The 24,444-nt window shown below is 37.0% G+C and overlaps 1 protein-coding gene across 3 annotated transcripts; it reads right to left on the bottom strand.

The window, feature by feature from the left end:
- Positions 1–874: 874 nt before the first annotated feature.
- On the bottom strand, positions 875–23,572 carry LOC120113079 (oxysterol-binding protein-related protein 1D-like). 3 transcript variants are annotated; one of them, XM_039133804.1, is made up of 8 exons: positions 22,503–23,572; positions 17,095–17,451; positions 15,144–15,231; positions 12,723–13,198; positions 10,262–10,417; positions 9,719–10,027; positions 7,647–7,991; positions 875–1,167 (listed from the first exon to the last, which is right to left on the bottom strand). In XM_039133804.1, the coding sequence occupies exons 1-8, from the start codon at positions 23,064–23,066 to the stop codon at positions 1,102–1,104; spliced, it is 2,361 nt and encodes a 786-aa protein (XP_038989732.1). In that variant the 5' UTR covers positions 23,067–23,572; the 3' UTR covers positions 875–1,101. The 3 variants fall into 3 exon arrangements, with proteins under 3 accessions (XP_038989732.1, XP_038989731.1, XP_038989733.1); XM_039133803.1 differs by lacking the exon at positions 875–1,167 and adding an exon at positions 3,045–3,378 and having other exon boundaries at positions 22,503–23,571; XM_039133805.1 differs by lacking the exon at positions 875–1,167 and adding an exon at positions 3,045–3,378 and having other exon boundaries at positions 17,095–17,467; positions 22,503–22,753.
- Between the last annotated feature and the right edge of the window lie 872 nt (positions 23,573–24,444).

Raw genomic sequence — 24,444 nt, 5'->3', positions numbered from 1 at the left:
TGTTTGGAGATGAATGAGATTACAAAAAACTAAAATCAAGAGATTCAAATGTTAATGTTAGTATAGAAACCACATCTAATGGCGCGTCGATTTTAGATGAATTTTGCAAGGCCCTCAATGAAAAATATGGGCATGAAACCTTCAAAGATATAAATCAATGGTGAGCAGAAGACAGGCATATTGCCCGGTTTACCCATGTCTCGCATGGCAAGTTATCTAGAGACAGGATACCTCCCGCTGTGCAGTCCACAGAGACAGGCAACCTTCTGCAGCATGGGTATCCACACTAGCCAAATGTCTGAAGTACCAGAGACCCATCTTTCACAAGGTGATTTCTTGCAATGGTAGTGCATGACTGTCTTCTCATCATTCAATATGCTTGGAACTTTATGAACTACTGGTGCATATAGAATTAAAGTATTAAACTCAAGTTAGTCATATTTGCTGCTTCTTAAACACACCTTAGCATTAGCCAAGTAATGGAAAGCTTGCAGTGGATCAAATAGAAACTTCTCTTTGGACAAACAAAAACAAAAAAAAATGATTAATAATGCTAATCTGGGCTCATGAGGGTGAGTTCCATATCATTAAAAAAATAAAAGTGCAAGGTCAATACAAGAAAAATGATCAGGAAAAACTTATAAACTTATAGATTAGATTACACCTGATGGACTTACCTGAGAAAACATGACCATACTATATAAGCCACTAATTACAGCAGACCTTTTTGCAAAACGTTTGACCTATAGATCCCAAACTGCTACAAACTCAAAACCATTAGCCCTCAATACAAGAAAAATGATCAGGAAAAACTTATAGATTAGATTACACCTGATGGCCTTACCTGAGAAAACATGACTATACTATATAAGCCACTAATTACAGCAGACCTTTTTGCAAAACGTTTGACCTATAGATCCCAAACTACTACAAACTCAAAACCATTAGCCCTCCCCTTTCTTGCATGTGGTCTCGTGTTTTGAGAAAAATCTTACTTAGATTTCCTGAGCAAGGAGACATTAATTAATCATGGGTCAAAACTATTATGTATTGGTCTTCCTCGCCTAACTGGAGCATAATCTGCAGTCCACCACAAAGACATCATCCCTTTCTTTGCCCCAAATCTTCCCCTTGTTGCCAGCCGCCGATGCTGCATGCTAGTGGCGCCTTCCGCATTCAATAGATTTGCAAAGGGAAAAAAAAAAAGAAACATAACAAATGTGTATCAATGAGAAGATTATCTACAACACATGCATATAATGATAGAAGAGAAATTGTTCATGTCTTGATATACATACAGAGAACAATGGAAGAGAAGATGTTTTACCAACTCTTGTTTGATGATGGAGCAAGAAGAGTCCTGCAAGCATCAGAAGAACAACCAAAGCCTCCATTCTAGCAGATCCCATACTCCTCCCTCTCCCTCTCTCTATCTATTTGTTTAAATGTGAACTAAAAGCATGTCACATCATACCTCAGGCTGCCTTCCTCAAGTCAAGGACATGTGAGACTTCAGCATGAGGGAATTTTAGTAGCTAAATTCTGTCCCTCTAATTGCATATAGGTGAACTAGCTAGACTCATATTCTAAAGGGAAGGAAGATTCTATAGTTTCAAGCCCTTTTAGTGGGTCTATAATAAGGTGTGGGATTTTCCTCTCTCTCTCTCTCTCTCTCTCTCTCTCTCTCTCTCTCTCTCTCTCTCTCTTTCTTGGGGCTGATATCTGTCAGAATATTTTGTCTCATGTGAGCTCCACTAGCAGGTAAGCACATGACTGTTAAAATTGGAGGTCATCGAGAAGAGAAGAGACACCATCACTGAGATGTTTATATATATTTAACCTTGGTTGATCATCTTGATGGCACAGTGTAATGGTGAATGGGAGGCCACCACGGCTACTCTTAGTGGAAGTCAAGGACAGTAGACCTCATCATTGGCCGTCATATGCATGGATGTAAAGATAAGCTCAAGACAATATAAAATCCTATGTTAAACTCCCTTGAAATCTAACCATTATAAAGCTACTTAGACAGCATGCCTCGTATGATCATCCTATTGTTTCGCATGAAATTGTTCAGATTAATCCGTCTGAGTATTTTTGGTTTCTTTTCTTCTTCAGTGGGCCATGCTACAGGGAGTAGCTGTCCTCTTAAATCTATGGACCACCAAGCTCCCCATGAATGCGAGCTCTGATCCCAATGTGTTTTTTGATGCCATTACCTAAAGATTTCACCAACAAGGTTCCTAAAGCTTTTATTTAGTTCACACCAGAAAGGAAAAATACTTGGTAAGCCCAAACATAGTAAAGATTTGGGAAACAATTGATAATAACTTTTTCGTCAAGATGACATCAGCTTAGAAAGTTAATTGATATTATTTTTTTGTAATTACTTATTTGCTTCAGCAATTTGGGACTAGATTACCCTTTATACAGCGGTAAAGTCGCCCATTATGCAAAGATCATCAACTAATAACTTTGTTGCTAGGAGTATTACTTAGAAATTGAATTAGTTGATTTTGTTTACTAGAAGGTTGTTGTTCCACTATAGTGGAGAAACAATCCCAAGCAGGTCAAGGATGAAGAAGGGAAAAGGATACAGGAAAGCTCAAATCATGTCCAGGTTTATATATTATGCCGATATTAAAGAAGAGAGAAAAAATGTTCTCTTCATCCTAGGAGAAAAGGTAGCTGCAGAATAAAACATTTCTTTAAGCAACCCCCTTTGGTTCACTCAACTCACTTCAGTAGCTGCCCTATAAGCAACCCCTTATGCTTGTCAATCTTATGAAACATTGTACAAACACGACCAATTATAACTCCCTTTTGCTTGTCAAACTCCAAGTATCGTATATAGAGAGCTACATAATATAACAAAAGTTTTCCTCATCCAAATATGCAACACACAGGAAAAAAACTTTAGTATTTTGTTTTATATGTGCACATACTGTCTTCCTTGAATTAATTGGAATAGTTTAAGCTAATACACAACAGAGCACAATCCAACATCAAACATAGTACACCCTCTGAATTTGAGCAGATGAGACTTACCAAAAAATTACCAACCTCTTGATTATATATTACTACTTTATAAAATCCTTGCAAAGCTGTTTCTGAGAATAGGAAGATAATCTGAAAGACACAACACAGGAACTAAAACAGACACATGAAAAGGAGAAAGGAGGGGGAAAATAAAGTTATAAAAAAAAAGCCTCAATCTACACATGGCAGAGAACTACTCTGGCCAAATATATCTGGAATGCCATCCCATTTGCCCTCCTCTCTTTCTTCCCAATATCCACCTACATATCGGTAACAATCATCTTCTCTATCTTTTCTGAACCACCTGGGTTGCCATCCCTTCTCCTGTAGCTTTCTTGCCTATACAACAAACCACGCAATTTATTTCAAAGAAAACCTTCAACATATAAAAGTAACAAAACTAAAAGAACCACATGTTCACAGTCTAGCTCTAAGTCATTGGAGAACAAGAGAGTTTTATTTCTTTTCAAAATATTTTCCCTTTGCAGAAGCATCCAATAAGACATCAAGACGTAAACTCCAAATCAGCATGACAGAAAGCTAGCTATGACCCTTGGAGGAACTGCCTTATGTTCGTACTTATCTGGACTGCATTTTTATATATTTAGAGAGATGTCTGCTTTAAATACTAGATCTCCAACAAATACAGAGAGAAAAATAATAAGATATGTTACACATTAAGAAATAGGCAAAATAAATAACATACAAGCTGCATTTTTAAAACGTAACAGAAAGCAACCCCCTGAATGTTCAAGAGCCTCGGCACTAACCAACAAAATACAAGTTTTTAATCTATGATTTGGATTATATGGTAAGGACTTCCTTCCATGAATAGTTAATGATCTTTAGTATAAAACTACTAGTTTCTTTGGAATGTGTGCATGTACTTATGTATGCAGAGAGAGAGAGAGAGAGATTTTGCATGCGTACATCTATTTTAACATAGAACAACGACAACAAGCTCCGCATCTACTCAACTATATTCATGTACAAGTCATGCGGAGTGAGCTCATCAGCAATGATAAACAGAAGAAGCTTTTCGGAATAATCCGGAATTAGTGCAGACTTAAACTGTTGCATTACCTATCTTTCAGAAATATTATCTTCTGATAACTGCTGATAAACAATATCACCAAATGCATGTTTTCCTTCACTTAGAAAGAATGATGTATCCCCTCTCCCACTACCATAAGCAGGGTAATTTGGCTCAATAATAAACAGATCCAGCATCTATGGTGCATGAAAGACATTTAAGAATTAAGGGCTACAAACAGTTTTTAAATTGAGACAACCCGAAACTAAACATTTTTCCTTTTCAGTTTTATGGATTAGCGAGAAGAAAAATGACACAGAAGATGCATGATCATATATCCAAAAACAACAGCTAGCAGCAATTTGATTATAATAGCATGGAAATAGAAAAGTACGTGCCCATAATGCCCTTGTAAATGTCTTGAAATTTGAAAACATTTTTGCAATATCTGAACAAACTCTAAAAAATAAAATGTAGGCATGTATTTTTCAAAAAAAAAACACTTTGCAATCCAATGTGGCACATATCTACCTGGTCACCCACACATATCATGTGAGACAATTTCATTAACATGATAGCAGAAGACACTGGAACTACAGACAGGCCCTTCCGCAATCTAATTTTTATAAACGAGAAAAGATTTATGGTTAAACCCTCATGTTTTTGTATTTATGTGGAAAATCCTAAGAAATATAGCCATTTCAGTAGAATAATATATTGCCTGTTCACTTCCGCTTTACAATGGGCCAACTCCAAGTTTAACAAGGGTTTTAACTATAAATTCAAGGTTAAGGGCACAAAAAATAGAATGGGCACCTAAGTCATATATAGATAACAAGTGCAAGCCAAGGGCAATGAGCCATACCTCAACCATTGTGATTACCGGTTTGCATGTACTCTAACTAGAAATATGATAAAAATCACCCAGATCTATTTACTCTAACAGCTAAAAGCATGTGCCGTGTACATCAAATCAACACCTTGTTGATGTGATTAACATAGTTGATTAGAGTGGGCAAACATTCCTTGAAAAGCATCCCTGGGGGTTATTATGAATACGAACATATGCAAATTTTACATGTTAAAGCTTGTGAAAGGCATTGCAGAGCTTTGAAAATCCTTGGCATAAGAGCAGCTCATCATTTTTGCTCACCACGAGTCTCAGGAAATATCTGATCCAAAAAACACAAGCTGCCAGCAAAATGAACCTAACAAATATAGATGATGAAAAAAATCCTGCTGTTGTGAGTGTTAGCGGCTGGCCAAGGGCTCGACCATGGAAATTGTAGGAAGGAATATTAAAGTGGAGCTGAATGAAGATAAACTAAGGTTTTGGGACCAGTTAATGTTTATTGGAAACTCATTTTCCAGAGAAATGAGAATGTTTTGGCACTTGGATGAGAAAACCAGAACTAGCTAGCTACCCACCAGAGATGATAGTTGCTGGAAACTTGAAGGAGATGGGCGGTTCTAATCTCAGGTCAGCTTAGAATTCTGAAAGGATAACAGCCTCAGTTTCCAATACCGGAATAATTTGGTCCAAGTGGGCAACACCAACATGTTCAGTAAACATTTGGAGAGCTCTGCAACAGAAATTAGATAGCCCAAGAGCCGCTAGAACTTGCAGCCTCTGTCAGTCAGTAAGGAACAAAATAACACCTTTTATTCAATAATTGTCATCACTATTGGATGTGGAGGTTCATATAAATTAGGTGCGGATATGATTGAGAAATTATTTGAACTGAATAGTATTTTCCAGAGGCAAGAACTTCATTCTTAAGTTGATGGCATGGAACAACTTGTGCAGGAGTCTGGCACTTACATGGGATGTGAGGCATACAAGTGCAGGATGTGAGGCATATGAGTGCACTTGGGGAAACGATTGCATAAATACAACAGGCAGGATGTGTTGACAAGAAAGTGAAAGCAATATCCAACATGCAGGTAATGACGTGCATCAAACTTGGTGGGTGCAAGTCAAGTATGGATGCTTAAAAGTGGCCAAAAATTATTCCCAATTGTGACTGGATAAGGCCGTTATTTCTCAAGTTTGTAGGATTCAACTGATGTACCATGGGACATAAGGGCCAGAAGGGTATTAATGATTGAAATATTTTCAGCTTTTAAATGTTAATATTTAGTGTCATCTCAAGTCTAAGGAGTGATTCTTGCAGCTTGACTACAACGAAACTTGTGAAGCAAGTGTTTGGATGATGCAAGGGCACAGTATCAGCTATTAGATGGCAAACAGCCCAATAACTAACATAGTTTGCAGCCATTGGCCACTCATAAAACTTGTTTACATATACCCACATTGGCAATAGATAGCATAACATTAAGCTCCACAGAACTCCACTGAAGCATTTCTTTTTCAGCCAAGACCAGTCCAAAACAGATGTTGATATCAAAGAATCAGCAGAAACTAACTAATGGGATCAAATAAATGCATATACACCAAGTAAATTTTTTAACTATTTTTGTATTACTTATATTGTTCAGAAGCATGTTGGCTAAATTAAATTTAGAGTTGAGAATTTTGATAAGATTTGAAAGCATGGTAACATTAGGTTTCAAAGATTTCAGGTTGAGCAAAATTTTTGAAATAAGCCCAGCTATCCTAGAACTCACTAATCATATAGCCATGTAAATCATCATATGTTAAATTGTCATTAAACTCGATTTTTATCTGCACAACCAACAAAAAAGATACACCAAGCGATCCAAAATATTGCATATTACCTCCTAATTTTCTCTTAGTGGCTTGCTGTACTTTTTACAATTCTGTATTTTCCACAATTCTGTTGACACTTTTTGTATTTTTACAATTTTCAACCACAAAATCCAAAACTAGAGATGAAACCGCTAAATTGCCAACATGAGAACTCAATTGGTCCAGCCAAAACTGAGTTCTCAAACCTATGTATATTATGTAGCTCGAAAAATCATTAATTCAAAGCATAAATTGTTATTTACAATTTCAATAACTTGTTTCAAATATTTTGCTTCTTGATTCCAGCTTTTTCAGAGTACATTTTTGCAGCCTGATGTACTGAAAACATTCGTGGCATCTCAATGGCAAGGAATGCAGCTGGTATGATGATCTCTCACATTTTTGACTACACCATAACAGCAATGCTAAGATTCAAAGTTAACTCGAAGGCGTTACAAAGCGGGATCTGTATATCACATATAACAATAAAACAAATTTCACAGTTTTTATTCATAAAAAATCATGAATTATTGCTCAAAATGATATGCATATTAAAAGTTTCTTGCTGGATATTCTACATCTTTGATTATAGGACTTAAGCCAATACCAGGATTAGGAAACATATTGAAAGGATAGAACAAAATCATGTGGATATCATCTAATCTTAAATAAGAAACAGATATCTCACTTGTTTGCAAGTTATGAATTTTTGAATAAGCATGATCAAAGTGTACCCAGATGTAACAGAATGAGGGGGGGAACATGCAACTCATACTAAGTATTTCGAGACATATCATAAGCATTTTACCAGAAAAGAAAGTCATCAAAATACTGGCATGTTGGAATAAGCATAATAACAGGTACCTGTCTTTGCAATTGTTCAAGCCTGAGTTTCTCTGCATTTGCCAGCTCATATTCACCATTTTCTAGGTGTCGTTGATCAGGCCGAAGACGAGAGTCGGTTGGAGGCAACTTCTCCAACAAGCTAGGTGTCAACTCATTTAAGGAGATAGCAAATGGTGTAAGGTTGTAACGTGTCTGAGTGACAGACTTGTCTCGCTCCCATAGAAGCATGGCCTCAGACATTGGATCATACCCCTTGGGTTTTGTACTTGGATCACCCAGTACATAATACATGGCTTCATCCCACTTACCCATCAACATTGCTACCTTCCTTCCTGTTCTATTATCCTGCACAAATCCATGTACCTGCATGGTAAAATGGAACTATCAGTTAACAAAAAGGGGAGGTACAGGAGTAAAAAAAATACATAACGATACCCGTCTATAAACATTTTCCATGTTGATTCAAACATACAACCTAATGTTGATAAAAATAAATTAAATAATCTAGAAAGAAATTTCTCTTTTCTGCTACAAAAGTAAGTAAAGTTAGTTGCTAATATAGGGGAATATACTAAATTATGAATATAACATGCCCAGCCAAATTTCTGACAAAAACAAGTTAAAAAAAAATAATCAATGATTGATGAAGATGTTCTGTTTAGATTGAGGAGGTCTTGCTAGCAAATATGGAGATCCCATCCTAATCACTATCACTGGAACAACAACATTGCTATATTCCAGGATACCACCATACATTAGATAATGTAAAGAGAAGACTATGAAAGAATAGATATATAAACCAAAGGAACATAAATAATAATTTGTGTTAGTTACCATATAACTTCTTTTCCTTTTTCTTTTCTTTTTGTGATGGTGGTGTCCTGGGGGTAGCGACGTGGTGTTCTCGAACAACATCAAATGCACACGTATAATTGGCCAATGAGTTTTCTCCTACATAATATTCTTGAGACATGTCTCCGTAATTGTCTAGTGTATGCTCTATCTCCCGCTAGTCAATTGAATGACATCAACTTTTAGTTTTTTCCATGGCCTAAAATGCATGAACCAGAAGTCTTTCCCTGGTTAGGATCAACAAAAATTCCTAAACTAACTGCTGATCGCCGAATCTTGCATGTGACACTATGATATTTTTCTTTTCTTTAAAAAATGAAATGTGAAGATAATCCAGGTAATATCTCTACCATTTTAGTGGGAGAAGCTTTTCTGACCAAACTCTTCTTTTGCAACAATACTATTGATCAGACTTTTTACTGACTAAATAGAGTTCAAATACAAACAAAAGAGAAGAAAAAATAATGAGTTTAGCAATTTTTTAGAGTCCTAATTTAGAAAGTGTTCTAGGTTCTTAATGGATTTAGAAACTCTTTAGAATCTCAATCCAAAAAAGTCAGAATCCCCAATCTAAGAAATGTTTAAAATACTGCAACCAATATTTTTTTCTTAAGCATGAAGGTAAGAAAGCCTATTCTTGAAAGTATCATAGCCATGCTTCTGCCACATGCATAGCAGCAATACAAAGTGCTGTTTTGCAAGAAATGAAGAGAAAATATATGAAGCCTAAAGCTTTTATTCATTTCCAGAAATGAGCAATAAGGCATCAACTTTCTAACAGAAGTTCTTTGAAGTGCTCAATAAAGTGGAGAGTGACATGTACACAGAACAACTCCACAATCATCATTGTTTATTCTAGTTTCTAAGCTGCTGCAGTTTCAGTCTGTATTGTGTTTTGTGTGTTTTATAAGACTTATACACCTCTTATGCCATCATGATCGGGCTTCTCATAGATTGGGGTTTATTCTGTTTTGCTGGTTTTCTTTTTGGACTCTTTGTTGACTCATGGCAGTTCTTTTGCAGCTTCCATTTTGCTCTCCCTATGAAACAAACCTTGATGCATGTTCACTCCAGAACAACCCCCACCCAAAAAAAATCTCAACCCAAAAAAGATAAATAAATAAATAAAATAAAATAAATAACAATTATCAGAAAACATTATGCTAAACATATTGTTCCATGAGCTAGGGACCAAGTAACTGCAGAATAGAAATGCTATCTGCATCATGCAGAGGTACCTGATGGGGATTTCGATCAATGATGGACTGTTCTTTAAACTTGAGCTTGCAGGAGTAATGGCCACTACCCTTTATGCGCATGGTACCATAGTGATCACAATAAATTTTACCAATTATAATGTTATATATAGAAGTGGTGACTTTACTCCATTGAAATGTCTCTCCATCTTCAAACTGGAGAGTTAGAATGCCAATAGGATCAAGCTGGATAGATCGACCCCAAAACTTTCCTTTCAGATTAGAATCACCCCAGAATTTCCATCCTCTACCTTCACAGTGACAAGCGACGATCATTGGGTGGTGACTCACCTGAACGGACAATAATTTTTGACCAAAGAAAACAGTTCAATGTGATCAGAATCTGCAATATTTCGAGCACAACAAGAGGACACTAATTGCTTCTGCTGAAAACGGATAGAAATGAATGGGAAAAAATGAATATTACTAAAGTTTCTGTTCTATCCAAACACATGACATTAATAATCCAGAGTAACTTAACTAAATAGTATGCTGCACATTATTGAGAGAAGATGAGAGTGTAACCTTCTCAGAGAAGAAGTGAAGACCTTTATCTGGATAATCAGCTTCATATGTCTCCCCAAGAAGAGGGTTGAAAGGTTTGCATTGTCGACCTTCTGTTGAAGCATAGCCAGATACCGCAAATGCTGCAATGTGGAGAATCCTCATTAAGCTGTTTCCCTGCATATTTTTCAACACATTCTCTTATGTTTCACAATCAAGCAACAGACAGCACTCGACCACATGTTACGCTATCTGTTCAATTGAATATATAGGTTTATCTATGAGCTATAATAGGTAATCAGGTGAGGCAGCTCTTAAATGAAAGTTATAAACAGCAGGGTACAGCAACTGTAGAGTCATAAGCTTTTATATTGTTGTTGCCTATCAAGAATTTCCCTGCTTGTTAAGACATTTTCTTTCTATTCAATGGTATCCAGGAACTATAGCTGAGAGTCTAAACGATATAAGTAGACAGTAGAAAAAGAGTGCAGTGAGGTATAAAAAAAAGGAAAGAAAAAAAGAAATCTAATGGCCTGCCACTGGTTCAGGATTTGAATCAGCTCCCAAGCAACTCATATGCATAAAAAGTTTGACCCATCTTCATGGCATATACATTATAATCCTTGTTCACCATTTGTTCTTATTTCAGAAGCTTGATGTGTATCTCTGATCCATGATTCTCATGAATAGATGAAAAATATAATCATTCATCATGAGAAAATGTTAGATTGGTCCAAACAGAAGCTATGGCAGCACCATGGCTGCTTATTCATATGTCATGGCAAAACTACTTGACAGTGTAAGCAATCTGACCATATGATGGCAGAACTATGGACAGGTTTATGATATAATAAAATTTTACATGTCATTGTTGAACAGAAACTTAATGGGTGGTAGCGTTAATATCGACAAAGTTTAGATCGAGATTCAAGGTATAGTGTTAATTATGGTAGGATTATGTATATAATCACAAAAACCTGATTCTAAAGGCTGAAGTTCCATCAATGAGGTTAATGCTTTAATCAGGCATTGGACATAAGAAAAGGATAAAGCAATCTTGTAATAGTTCCCAAAACTGTCACAAGACCCAAAAAACTGATGCGAAGCTGCAATATCATGCAACTTAAAGATCTAAGTTTGGCTCTTCAGATTATTGCTTGTGCCTAGAGATAATGCAATTCTCTGCATCACATTATGCCTTATTCCCATGCATCCGGACTGCAAGTCTAGGTAGACGTCAATAATTTGCTCCTAAGTTGCACAAGCTTAAGGTGCGTACTACGGTAGGTCTCCATACCCAGAAATGGCTTCTCTAGGTCTTATAGAAGTACTCTCCTTGAAAAGATTATCTAAGAGATTCAGCACCAGTGTGCTAAGATCAGCTTAGGATACAACTGGAAGATGTTTCTTCGGCTTGATGAATCATATGCATAAAGCCAATCCCAACTAGATGGGATATAATTTGTTGGTTTAAGGCTAAGGTTAATACAATATGAACAGGAACACCCCAATACATGCACAGTATTGCTGTACTGTTCAAGTCACTAAAGCAGTAAACATACCAATGATATAATAATAAATTACCATGTATAACATTACAAAAATTCCTTGTATTACTGATATATTAAAGAAAATATGGCAATCAAGCAAACATAAAGAAAAAAAGAGGACAATAATCTAGAATAGTAGATAGCATTAAATATAAGCTGCAAGGCACTTTAAAGATCAGAAATAAAGAACAAATAGCATCAATTTTTTAACATTAACCATACATGCTTATACCATGTTTGGTAGGCATTAATAGCTACCTACAGTGATGCATATTACCTGAAAAAAAAGTGGCGATTTTTTTTTTCAAATGAACAATGCAAAACCTGAAAAGGTTTGTTACCACTGGCAATAGCCCATCATTACTTGAATAGTGGAAGACTTAATTGCCACTAACAAGGCAGATATCTAGCTCAGGAATCAGGATACTAGAAGTGTTGAGCTGCAGAAGTATCAATTTCTTGTGAAAGTTTTCAAAAAAGAATGTTCATGATTGCCAAGCATATACATTCATCAAAATGTTTCAAACTTATAGACATCATCATACATATGTAAGGATGATATTGTTTCAAACTAATAAAAGGGAAGGAAGCAGATGCTTCCGCACAGCCATTGAACATTCATTCAAGAGGATAGCACACTAGCTACATTAATAAGACTAATTAGTAAAAGTTCAAATTAAAAAACATCTCCATAACAAATAAACATAAAACAAAAGCAGCAGTATGACCAGATCATCAGCAATGAGTAAGTGCCATCTTTGCACCAAAGAATTCCAAAGAAAACATAAAAATTTTACAGAAAACATTTACATTAAAAGGGCATGCTTATAAGTTGTAACAAATCAAGACCCATATGAAACAGGAATGGTAGTACTATTGTATATGAATAAGCAATTGATTAATAAGAGTTGGAATTTTTCCAAAGATTAAACCTGCTTGCCCCATTCCAATGCTCGATCGACCAAGTATGAATATTCCAGGTCCTCAAAGCATTTTTGCAAGGAAGAGAGTGGCTCGTTGAAATAAACAGGAAGACAAACTCCCGAAAGATCTTTTCCGATGTTTTCTTTAATTATTGACCACAAGCCAACAGGTTTTTCTTTTTCCTTTGGCTCTGGCAACTTCTCTCTCCGTTTAACATAAGGATACTCGATGGTTTTCACTCCAATAACAATATTTCTTATATGATCAGGACAGCAGGAATCTCTATCACATGTTAAACACATGCAGCCATTAGTCATAGTTTCCCTACTACGATATGAGGCACTTCTTAGTGACTCTGATGATAGAAAGTCTCTAGTGTCAAAATACATCCCATCATCTTCATCTGTTTCCCCATCTGCACCTTGACTTTCATTGTCTGCATCAGAGTCAGTTGCACTGCCCTCTGACATAACTGAATAGAAATCTGTAACATACAAAATAAGATGAGTGTTTTTAAAATTCCAGAAGAAAGAAACCAAGCCTGACAAAAATACATGGACATATTTAAATACAAAGGCATTTACATGGACACTATAGCCTCACAAAGTAAAACAGGTATGCTCCTAAATGAAAAATGAGCAAAACACAAGCACTTTTTTCTTTTAAGGACATTTTGTTTGTTTTCACTGGTAAAAGCACCATTTTGATGCATCAAATTACATTGCTGAAGGTCTGAATATTTTTCATTTCAATTCAAACTAATGAGAATAAAGGAGAAAATAGCAACAAGAATAAAAATGGACCATGCAATATCAGAAGCCATCTCATGAAAACTGAAAGGGGCCAGACCAGTGGGAAGGTAAAGGTTTGAGCATGTTAATCAACAAAAAAATTCAGCTCAAACAAGTCTCCATTTGCATGCATGAGAAGCGCCCCCAGAGTCCACCAAAGCATCCCACAACTATTTATAATGTTGCTTTGCCTATGTGGCATAAGATTTTAGTCTTTAGCTTCCAGCATGTCAACAAAATGGTTGACAACAGTAGCCAATTGTGGTGACTCATCCCCACAAGAATAGACATGCATCAGCTATTTTTTGTTCATTTTGGATGGAAAAGGGTCCATCTCTGGATGGTAGTCAGGATTTAACATGGAGATGGAGATACAATGAAAGCTTCGGAAGAATGAAGATAAGGAGAGGAACATTAATTAAACTAGCTTGTACATGTAATGCAATTTTGGTCCATATATGCCTCAAACAATATATGTAGCCAAGGAAACTGCAGCACAATTCCTCTCATTATCTTTTGAACATTAGGTGGTAAAAGTCAAATCGTCTTAAACTGAAGAATATATGTTATCCACTAGTTTTCCAGGTGCGGATGGGTCACATCAATCAATCTAACTTGACTCAAATTCCCAACTTAATTAGCTTAAACTCTAAAATGTAGAGCAAATACCAAGCAAACACTGGTTTCAGAAAACAAACATGAACCAGACATTTGGAGAGACAGGTTCAATCATGTACCAACTTCAGATTGAGTTAAATGGGCCAAATCTCATTTTTTGAGCTCATTTTCCTGGAACCTATAGAGTTTTTTTCAAGTAAAATCATGCAATGTCCAGCAAGATTTGAAGCAATAGCTTCCAAATAGATCCATGTATCTTTTCCTGGTGATTACCAGCATTATTTCAAGATTTGAAGCGATCATTGTTCACACTCTAACATATCCACAAAATATATAAATCAAAGCAAATTTGTGAGGATCCATGTGGATGTGTGTTTAGTCTAGATAAGTAGATCTTGGATACTTATACAGGACCAAGAAATCCAAATAATACATTTTGGCTAGACCTTTTTAGGTGAGGTCTTGGGTTATAACAAATGGTATCAAAGAACAATTTAGAACCCCATCCAAAAAGGCTAGCCGAAAGGTATTATTTGGTTCCTTATTCCTGTCAAAATATTCAAGATCTACCTAGTGCATAGCCGGTGTGGGACTAAACACACGCCTGCACAGGTCCTCACAAGATTAAAATGAGTAGGGAGAAAAAAATGCATGCAATTTTTTCAAAAGAAAATGAAGCAGGGTCATGGTAAAAGCAATTAATACAAATAGGGATAAAAGAAACACATGATATTTTTTCCAAAAGAAGATGAAACAAGGTCATGGAAAAAGCTTTCATAGTTCAGAATATCATTTAACAATATGCCCATTGATTCATAAGAAAATTCAATAAATTGTGAGTATGATATGCATAACATGATGTCAGATAAATGTCAGATGACAGCACAAATTTGTAATACCAAAATAAATTATAGTAAATGTCAGGACATAGAAATCCCTAACTGATGCAGCTATATATATACATCGCGAGTATTATAACAAAGCATTCAAGAAATTAAATCTATTTCAAGCACTACTGACCACTGAATCTCCCATTCCCCAGTCCAGCATGTGCTTCACGCTCCTTTGTTTCGTCTACTACTGTAGTTTCCAGCTCCACTTTCTCTGTCTGCATATCAAGAAAATAAGGACAATATAGTTCCTTTAGGACCATGTCTTTACTTCATGACTCAAAAAAAGATACAATAATGAGAAAGAAATGTTAGCATCTGAAATAGGAGGTCTCTGCAAATGATTTCTTGAAATAATCTATCAAAGAAACATTAGTTAACTTTTCCCACCAGTTATCATGGGCACACATTGGAATTATCATCAGTCATCGCCATCAATATAATTCAAGCCTTTTCCCATGAAAAGATGGTTCTACCGTGAAGCACAACTCTAAGCCAATAAGTTATGAGAAAAAAAAGAGCAATTTTTTCAATTGCTGATTGGCCTGATGGCATTTCCCTGAAAATTAGAGCCAAACTCCTAGCTAAAGCAGCTTCAAAAAACAGAGGAGCCTTCCTTGAAACTTAGAAGGTCAATAGATTGTAAAGGAGTTTAAGTTTTGCAACAAGGGAGCAACCTTTTCAAATGTCATAAAACTATCAAATAGCCTAGGCAAAAAGTATAAAACCCTATGATGCCAGAAATGATGTCTCGTGTGTCTATATATTAGGACATTTCACTGAAAAAAGAATGAGATGTGTGCTTTTCAAATTTGGTTCCCCAAGTTCTTGCTGCATGGATTACAAAGAAAAGGTGTATGTTAATTTTAAAATATACAGAAGACGAAAAGTTCAGCAGTCAGCTAGGCCACTAAACAGTGTCTGGAGTAATATTAATGGATTTGATCCATAACCATTATGCAGTAACTGATGCTCTGGGAGTCATATTTAAAATGGAGATGACCAACTGTAAGCATCTTATCCCTTGAAGCACACATGTGGACCTTGATGTGCAGTAGATTGGAGTGTCATAATGTGCATAAAAGTTTGAGCATGTGAACAGTGAGCTGCAAGAACACGTGTTTATGTAATTGCGAGAGCATTGGACCCTGGGCTGCCAAACTTTGTTTTCAGGTTGTAAATGCATACGAGCAAGGATATACAAGGTTTCAATTGCAAAGGGGCAGCAACAGGAGAGCAAACAAGAACAAGACAGACAGCAAAGACAAGCAGTTAGGAAGGCATGGCAAGTTTGAGATTAAGTCAAGGCAATCGAATGTTGATCTGATGTGGTGGAGAGAAGCCTTTTCTGCAAATATTCATTCTTGAAGTTTTACTTTATAAATAAAATTACAACAGTATATACCATGTTTTATTGCAACATTGCACCTGCATGGAACTATATCCATAAAGGAAAAGAGGTGGATGTTTTAGCACTGTAGTGACTAGTGAATATATTCCCTAACATCATAAAAATTAAAAGTTTTACTACAAGTGAAAACAAAATTTTTAATAATACTGCATAATCATCATTAAGTTTTAAAAAATGGCAATGCATACTACAGCAACAAGCATACACCACTTATGATCTAAGGATATCACACAATAATATGTTTGTTGTTAATAACAATTTATAAGATATAGTTAATAGAATTAAGTATTATTAGCATTTAAACAAATACTCCACATATTGTTCTTAAAATAGTACAAGACAGTATATTGCATGCAGAAAGAATGTGATTTCAAAATGTAAAAACAAATCAGATGCAAATAATACGGAACATGAGAAGGTGGAGAACAAGGTTTGCACAGCAATGCATACATAAACTGAAGAAAAAGATCAATCACGTTACCTTAAGAAGAAAAAATCAATGGAAATTAAAGAATTATTAAGAAAAAAAGATCAATAGAAATTAAAGAATTATCTGGATGAAGGAAAATTCTCATTAAATATGTTGGCAAATTACGCCTTTTTTGTTTTACATTTACTCGGTGTTGGTTTAACTGTGAAAACAATATCCATGTTATTCAGAAAAAGTTACCTCCAACTGCCTTAGCGTGTCAAGTAAAACAACATGTTTTTGTTGAAGAGACTTTAACTGGTTCTGCAGCTCGGAGAGTTCAGATAGCATTATAGACTCGCACTCTTTGACTGCTGCTTCATTGAGTCCTTCCTGCAGCAATCGTTCACGCAGCTTCTCAGTAGAGACTGTGACGTCTATGGTAGGTGCGAAGTCATTGCTGGTTAGCATACGAGGAAAGTGATCTTTAGCTGACAGCAATGCTTCGATCCATGCACTGCGATCTTCTCTAGAATCACACCGTAAATGAAGAGTTTTAGTGCCAGTGAAAATATATAGCCTTTTATCATCTGATTTACTGGCACGAATTGAAGAAACCTGAAAATCATGTTCACTGCTCACTTGTTAGTACAGAGGATGGAAGAAATGATACAATGATAATATGCAAAGCAGCAAAACAAGTTGATTAAGCCATGAACTATCAATAGGTTACATGGTGAACAGCTATACCAATTGTTGTTTGAGGATGATACCATAAGTATCTTATGGGACCAGAGCATAAGTGAATGCAGAATCATATAACAAAGGACGTAAAAATTTAAAACATCCAAATGGATCAACCCATCAATTACTGCATATATACTTAACAAAAAAGGCAGTAGATATGGATCAACAGAGGTCAACGCAACACCATAAGTTATAAATGTCTTCCTCATATGATGCCATTTAGCATCAAGGCCTTCAAAGTTGAAGAGAAACTGGCAACATACAATAAAGAACTTTCCATATAAAGTGATCCTAAAATAAATTATCCAAGTACATTAATTTGGAGGGAGAAATTCTCTGTTGTAAGTCTGCCTACAAAAACACACACACACACACACACACACACACACACAGAGGCTAGAATGCTTCTAACAGCATTCAGCCTCACATGCGGCACAATGAAAACTAATGATGGGCCTTCAAAATGAAAATGCATACTCATAATCATGATGATCTACAATGTCTATACTGGCTATAAACCAAAATCGTGCACTTTTAGACCTTTTACCTATGCATCATATGGAATCAAAATGGACAGTTTTAATGGTGTGATGCCATGTTCTAGTTTGATCTAGTCATACTAATTAACTAAATCTTCATTTGTACTTATTTTACAATTTTTTGATCAAGATAAATAGTTTGTATTTGCAAATATTATAGTCTATTATGTAGTTTTGCTCACTAGCTATATTCCTATTGTTTATCTTGTGCTCATTTAATTTATTGGCGAAAGACCTCTGATCTTTCACCCATATATTGGAAGGATTCAAAATGCACAATTTTAATAGGTGTTTGCTACAGTACTCCCCGGCGATTTTTATAGTATGCAGTTTGAGTCATTTGTTCTAAAATGGTAAGCTTAGGTGATTTACCAGGTAATCAATGGTACAAGTTCAAAGAAAAAGTTATCTTTTAAGTACTAAAACATTAAGGGCTCGTTCTTTGGAAGGTAAAAAACTTACCCGGGAAGCTGCATTTTCCTGGGTAAGTATTTCTCAGGCAACATAAGACAGAAAAATAATTTACCTATGTTCTTTTATGCACTGGAAAATGGCTATGGAACTGTTTTTTTTTTTTTTTTTTTTTTTTTTTGGTAAAAGATAGGAGGGGAGGGGGAGGGACCAGCCCACCCACGTAGCAGCCCCATTACTAGGCCCCCCTTCCACTAGGGAATGTTCGATACAGGTCGCAGGTTTCGCGTGCCTTCCCCGACCCGTGGGCTCACCCCACTGGGTTCACCGTCTCACGTGTGGGTACGTCACCCCAGCGCCACCTTGGTACAAGTGGAAGGAAAGCATAACCGCCAACAAGCCAGCCGAGCGTGGGGCATCCGGTCCCCTAATTTAATCGACGCCCGCGCGTTTCGAACCCGGGCAACTTGGGCGGAATTATCGCTCCCTTACCACCAGGCTACTACCTTGGTGGCGGCTATGGAACTGTTACCCATGTTCATTTGCATTACTATTTTTTCGAATAAGTTGCTAAGATCTATCCATATTTTCCATAGCAAACTTTAGTATATAAATATTATTATATAACAATAATATTGTATTATATTATATATATTATATATTATATATATTATATATTATATAATATAATAATATATTATATTACACATTATACTATTATATAATATTATATATATATATTAGACTTATATATCTTGTTATATTAATGATATATCATAATAATATATAATGTTACATATTATATATTATAATATATATTATATTATATTGGTTTATATTACATTATACTATATCATATATTATATTACATATTATACTATTATATATTATAATAATATATAAAATATATTATACTTATATTTTATATTATATTAATGATATATCATAACAAATATATAATGTTATATTATATATTATAATATATATTATATTATATTGTCTTATATTATATTATACTATATTATATATTATTATATTATTACATAATATAGTAACAATATAAGTTATTATTATATTATATTATTATATTATTAATATAGGGTTGGGGAATTTAAGAAAAAAATTAAAAGATCATTTTACCGGCTGATAGGAAAATGACTTATCCACCTAGAGAAGCATGAGAACATGGATAAGTTGGTCAATAAGAACACTGATCAACTTTTCCATGATATTTACCCACCAAAGAACTGCCCTAAGCCCTATTTTAAAGCTTCATATCCTTCTTTTTCTTCCTACTTTCTTGACACTCTGCAACGGCCTTATTGGTTGCCAGTTGTCTTCCATGGCAGCAATATCAACGCTCTCCTCTCCCCCCACCCTCCTCTCCAAACCACACCAACGCGCCATTTCTACACCACTGCATCCGCACCGGTGACCATGGCAATTGGTAAAAAAGGTGCAATCACCCCCTCTATTCCCCCTTTGCATCCTTGCCATTACTATTGGTTTGCTGCCGCACTGTTATAATCCCACATAGCACATCCATTCGCTCGAAGGACATTCCACCACTTCCTAGATTATTAACAAGCAACAGCCATAGCTTTGGAAGGTACTTAAGTGCCATCATTTGAGGGTGAAGTGGGGCTACAAGGATAAGTGATGGTGGCCATTGACTCAAATGTAGACAAGTAGCCATCATAAGTCGCTGAGAAAAAGCTAAGGAGATAGATGACTCTCCCATGAGGGACACTCCTAATGGTTCCATACTCCGATGAAACCAATGGTCATCACTGCCGGTAGGCTGCTATGGCTGCTTCGCAACCACGGTGAAACCACAAAGGCAAGACGTTGGGAGGTGGAGGAAAAAATATGGCTTATAACTCTCCCACAATACCTTCATCCACCAAAGGTCAGGATCTACTCCTGCAAACCATTAAAATATTGTGATGCCCTGTTTTGGTTCGATCTATAGTCCAGAAGCATACAAATTTATTGAATATTGGTTTATACATGTTTTAAAATATTTAGATCAAGATCAACTGCTTGTATTTGGAAATTATATAGTTTATGGTGTACTTTTGCTCATTAGCCATATTGCTAGTGCTCATTTTGTGCTTGTTTGATGTATAGATAAAAGACTTTCGAGGCAAATGATTTGTAGTTTCTAGGCATTTTATACAATTATATCCAAATTTTTTGCATTACATGAATGCAAAAAAAACTTTGTTAAAAGCATTGTCCACATTTGAGAAGCTAAGAATAGTAAGAGAGAAGAAGGATTCAAGAAGAAAAATAATGGATAAACTCTATGTTCGTGGAGTATGTCAAAATAAGCCATCAAGAGTGGAAAAATATAAGAAGCAAAAAAAGTAGAAGATGGCCTAAAATAGCAGTAAAGAAAAAAATGGTATTAAAATTGTCATTATATATTGCAAATAAAATGAAGGAAAAGGAATGCATCTGTATTTGATCATTCATTTTTATTTATCCAAAATTTCTCATAAATGCATCTATTTATTGAATGGTGCCTAGACCCATGGTTTGGCTAGAGACTAAGAGATAATAATAAATTAATGATTAATTAAGCACTTTCCTTTAAATGAAAATGAATACCACAATCTATCAATTGTGTCATCGAATGTTAACATTTTGACTAGTTACTAAGAGTTACTTCAATAGAGGTTTATTACATTGTCATGGATCTCTTTGAGATGACACTGTTGCAAGAAAGATCTAAGACAAAGTCCATACCAATTTATGGTTCATGTTACTTACTGACTTCACTTGTAGAACGTGAAAGCTTGCATTAGCATAGAGTTTGCAACAAGTGCCCAAATACTAGAAATGGCAGAACTGACTCCAATTTGCTGATTGTTAATGACATCTCAGATGAAGCACAAAAAGATATCCTTTTCTTGTTCAGATTAATCTTGCGGTGCTTTGAGATCTTCTTAAGTGATTTTTAGGCTGAAAAGAATTCTCATCTACGAAGGATGGAAGGTTGAAAAAAGGAGAGACTTGCCGAGCTCTTATTCAGCAAACTAGACAAACTTTCCATCAAGTTCATTGGCACATATCATGAAGCTTGAGTGTAGTCAAGACTGGTTCTAATGATTGAGAATGTGGATAAAATGTTGGCTACAGGAAATGGAAACCCAGGTGGTGAAACCAATACTTCTTTATTCAGTCCCTTCATCTATTCCAACTTCCTAGTTGCCAATTTGTTATACCAGTAGAGATGTGGTTCACATGATTAATAAAATCATCTCCTGAAAGGAATATGGCTATAAATAAAGAGATTATAGGAGGTAGAAAGTTGTGCAAAAGAAAGGGGCAAGGTGTCTTAGAGGTCAAATCCCATGAAAAAATGGCATCTTGCCAATTCAAAAGTTCATCTGGATTTAAGAAAAGTAATAACGGATTTTGGAAGTGTATATCAATAACTCTGACTATTTTTGAAGGCAAATTTGGATTATCTGGCTGGTATTAATCAATTAGTCCTTTTCTACCACTGTATGATGAAAATTTGTAAGCATGATACAACTTATTTTCCGGCATACCCATGCAAAGCTTCTCATTGCGACATCCAGTCCACAAGTCTCCTATAACTTCACAGCGTTCAGCATTATTGTTTGGAAAAAGATGAACTTGTTGTTTTCATGGAAAGTGTACCAAATGATTGTGATTTTCTTTTCTGATCAAGGATTAGTTCAAATTTTAGATGAGACAAAATATATCAGAGAAGGTCATTTACTAGCAAAAATGGCATGTCTTATCCAAAACAGCTATGCTTTCATATTAACAACTAGTTGATAGACTATTTCATATGCAATAATCCCTGTTCGACATTGCAATTCAGGATGGACCAACCAACCACAAGATCAACGGCCTGTGCCAAAAAACAACTTTCACAAAACCAGACAAAACAGTAACAGAAGAAGACGCAAAGAAAGCAGAGAACTGGCACCAAACCTTCAAATGTATCTCCCCAAATGGCTTCCACTGCTTCGCCGTCCCCCGCCCTGCTGCTCCACTCGCCGCCTGGTCCTTCCTCACCCGTCTCAGCGAGTCCTCTCCGATCATCCGGAGGCCGCCGACCTCGCATACCGGCCCCACTGCAATCTTATCCGGCCCATGCACCTTGTAATAAGACAGCACCCCATCCTGCAGCACAAACCACCTCGATCTCCACCCCTTCCCATAATTCACCCACTTGTACAGAACACCCGCCACGACCCCATTCGTGGTGCACCCTCTGCAGCCACCCTTCACCTCACTACCTTCCCCCGCCGCCGCCGCCGCCTCCTCCGCCTCCCGACTCACACCCAAATCCGAATCTGAGGCCAGCAACGGAACCTGTGCCGACGACAACAGCTGCTTGCTCGACAAATTCCTCCCCTGATTCTCAACCCCTGGAGGCGCCACCGCCGACGCCGACGCCGACGCCGGCGGCTTCGCCTTCAGCGTTACCACGGGCGAGTTCCCGCGCTCCCCCCGATCCAGCGACACCGGCGCAATGCAGCAGAGCGGATTCATCTCTACCTATATGATCCACCTAAAACCCCAAAAATATCCAAAAAAAAGGCAACAAAAATACCTAAAAAACCCAAAGAATCGCTGGAGATCGGATCCAAAGGTCTGTCGGCACTCAGCAAAGATTGGAGGGAATGGAGAAGGGATCGAAGGGCATTGGGATCCAGGAGGAAGGAAAGGCGGCGGCCCGGGCTCGAGCCCTAGGCGACGAGGAGAGGAGGGGGTTGGAGGGAGCTCGATCAAGGGAGATCGAGGAGGCAAGCCATGCGAGGGCTGCGGGGGATGACATAAGAATGGTACGAATGGGATCTAGAGAGAGAAAGAGAGAGAGAGTGTGTGTGTGCGCGCGCGTGTTTTATTAAAGAGAGTTTCTCAGCAGCAATTAAGCTGGGCGATAAAGAGGAGCAGGCGCGACAGATCCATTAAATTCGCTGATCGGCGTCGCAGCGCCAGCAGCAGCGCTCGGTGGAACGAGTGTGAGAGAAGAGAGAGAGAGAGAGAGAGGGAGAGGAAAAAAAAAAAGTAGCTCTTGCAACGGATCTGCTGCATATATGCACTGTACCCGTGGCGTAATATTCTGACACGTGTCTGTCGGCTGATAGCGAGGACAGGTGGCAGTATTTGATTGGAGAGATTGATGAAGATTATTGTGGGGGGGGGGGGGGGGTGGGGTGGTGGAGGCTGGCGGTGAAGCATTTGGCGTAGATGGGGACAGGTTCCGGTGTGCTGGAGGGGGAGAGGAGGGTTAACGTGGACCGTGATTTGGTGACACGTGGATGGAGGAGGAGGGAGCCGGACGGGGCGACGGTGGGTCGGCGCTTGGGTCGGTTGGGTGGCTTTCTTTGTCGCGGGGCGAATTGGTGGAGCACAGTGGGTGGGCCGTGGGCGCACCAAGTGGGTGCGGTTTGGGTTATGTGGTGCTGCAGAGTAATGGAAGCGAGTTTGTCTCTGGCTGGGGAATATTTAAAAGAAGATGCTTGGGCTGGAAAATCTAAAGTGCGTGTCCTGACTGACTGGCTCTTTATGCGCAAAAAAGAGTGCAAAGCTTGTTTAATGATCCTTTATTTATCTAAACATTTAGCCTTCCTTTTTTTTTTTCATTTTTCCAATCACCAATGTTTTAAAATGTTAGTTATGGTTCTATTTTCCTAGACAAAGAAGAAGATTTAGATCTTCTCTTCTTGATAAAGAAATATCTATAACATATGCTTGTGTATACAAGAATTGGAGCAAAATGTTCTCGAAATCTTACTATTCTTGCAATCTAGTTGTTATTTATTTTCCTTTAAAATATAAGAAGATGCAATATGAGAAGGCGGTTTATTGGTCATCTGCTATGTGTCTACAGGTAGAGGATGTTACAACACCTCCCAACCATCTC

Source organism: Phoenix dactylifera, chromosome 14 (assembly GCF_009389715.1).
Source record: "Phoenix dactylifera cultivar Barhee BC4 chromosome 14, palm_55x_up_171113_PBpolish2nd_filt_p, whole genome shotgun sequence".
Classification (NCBI taxonomy): Eukaryota; Viridiplantae; Streptophyta; class Magnoliopsida; order Arecales; family Arecaceae; genus Phoenix; species Phoenix dactylifera.
This window is presented reverse-complemented; position numbering and strand designations above follow the sequence as displayed.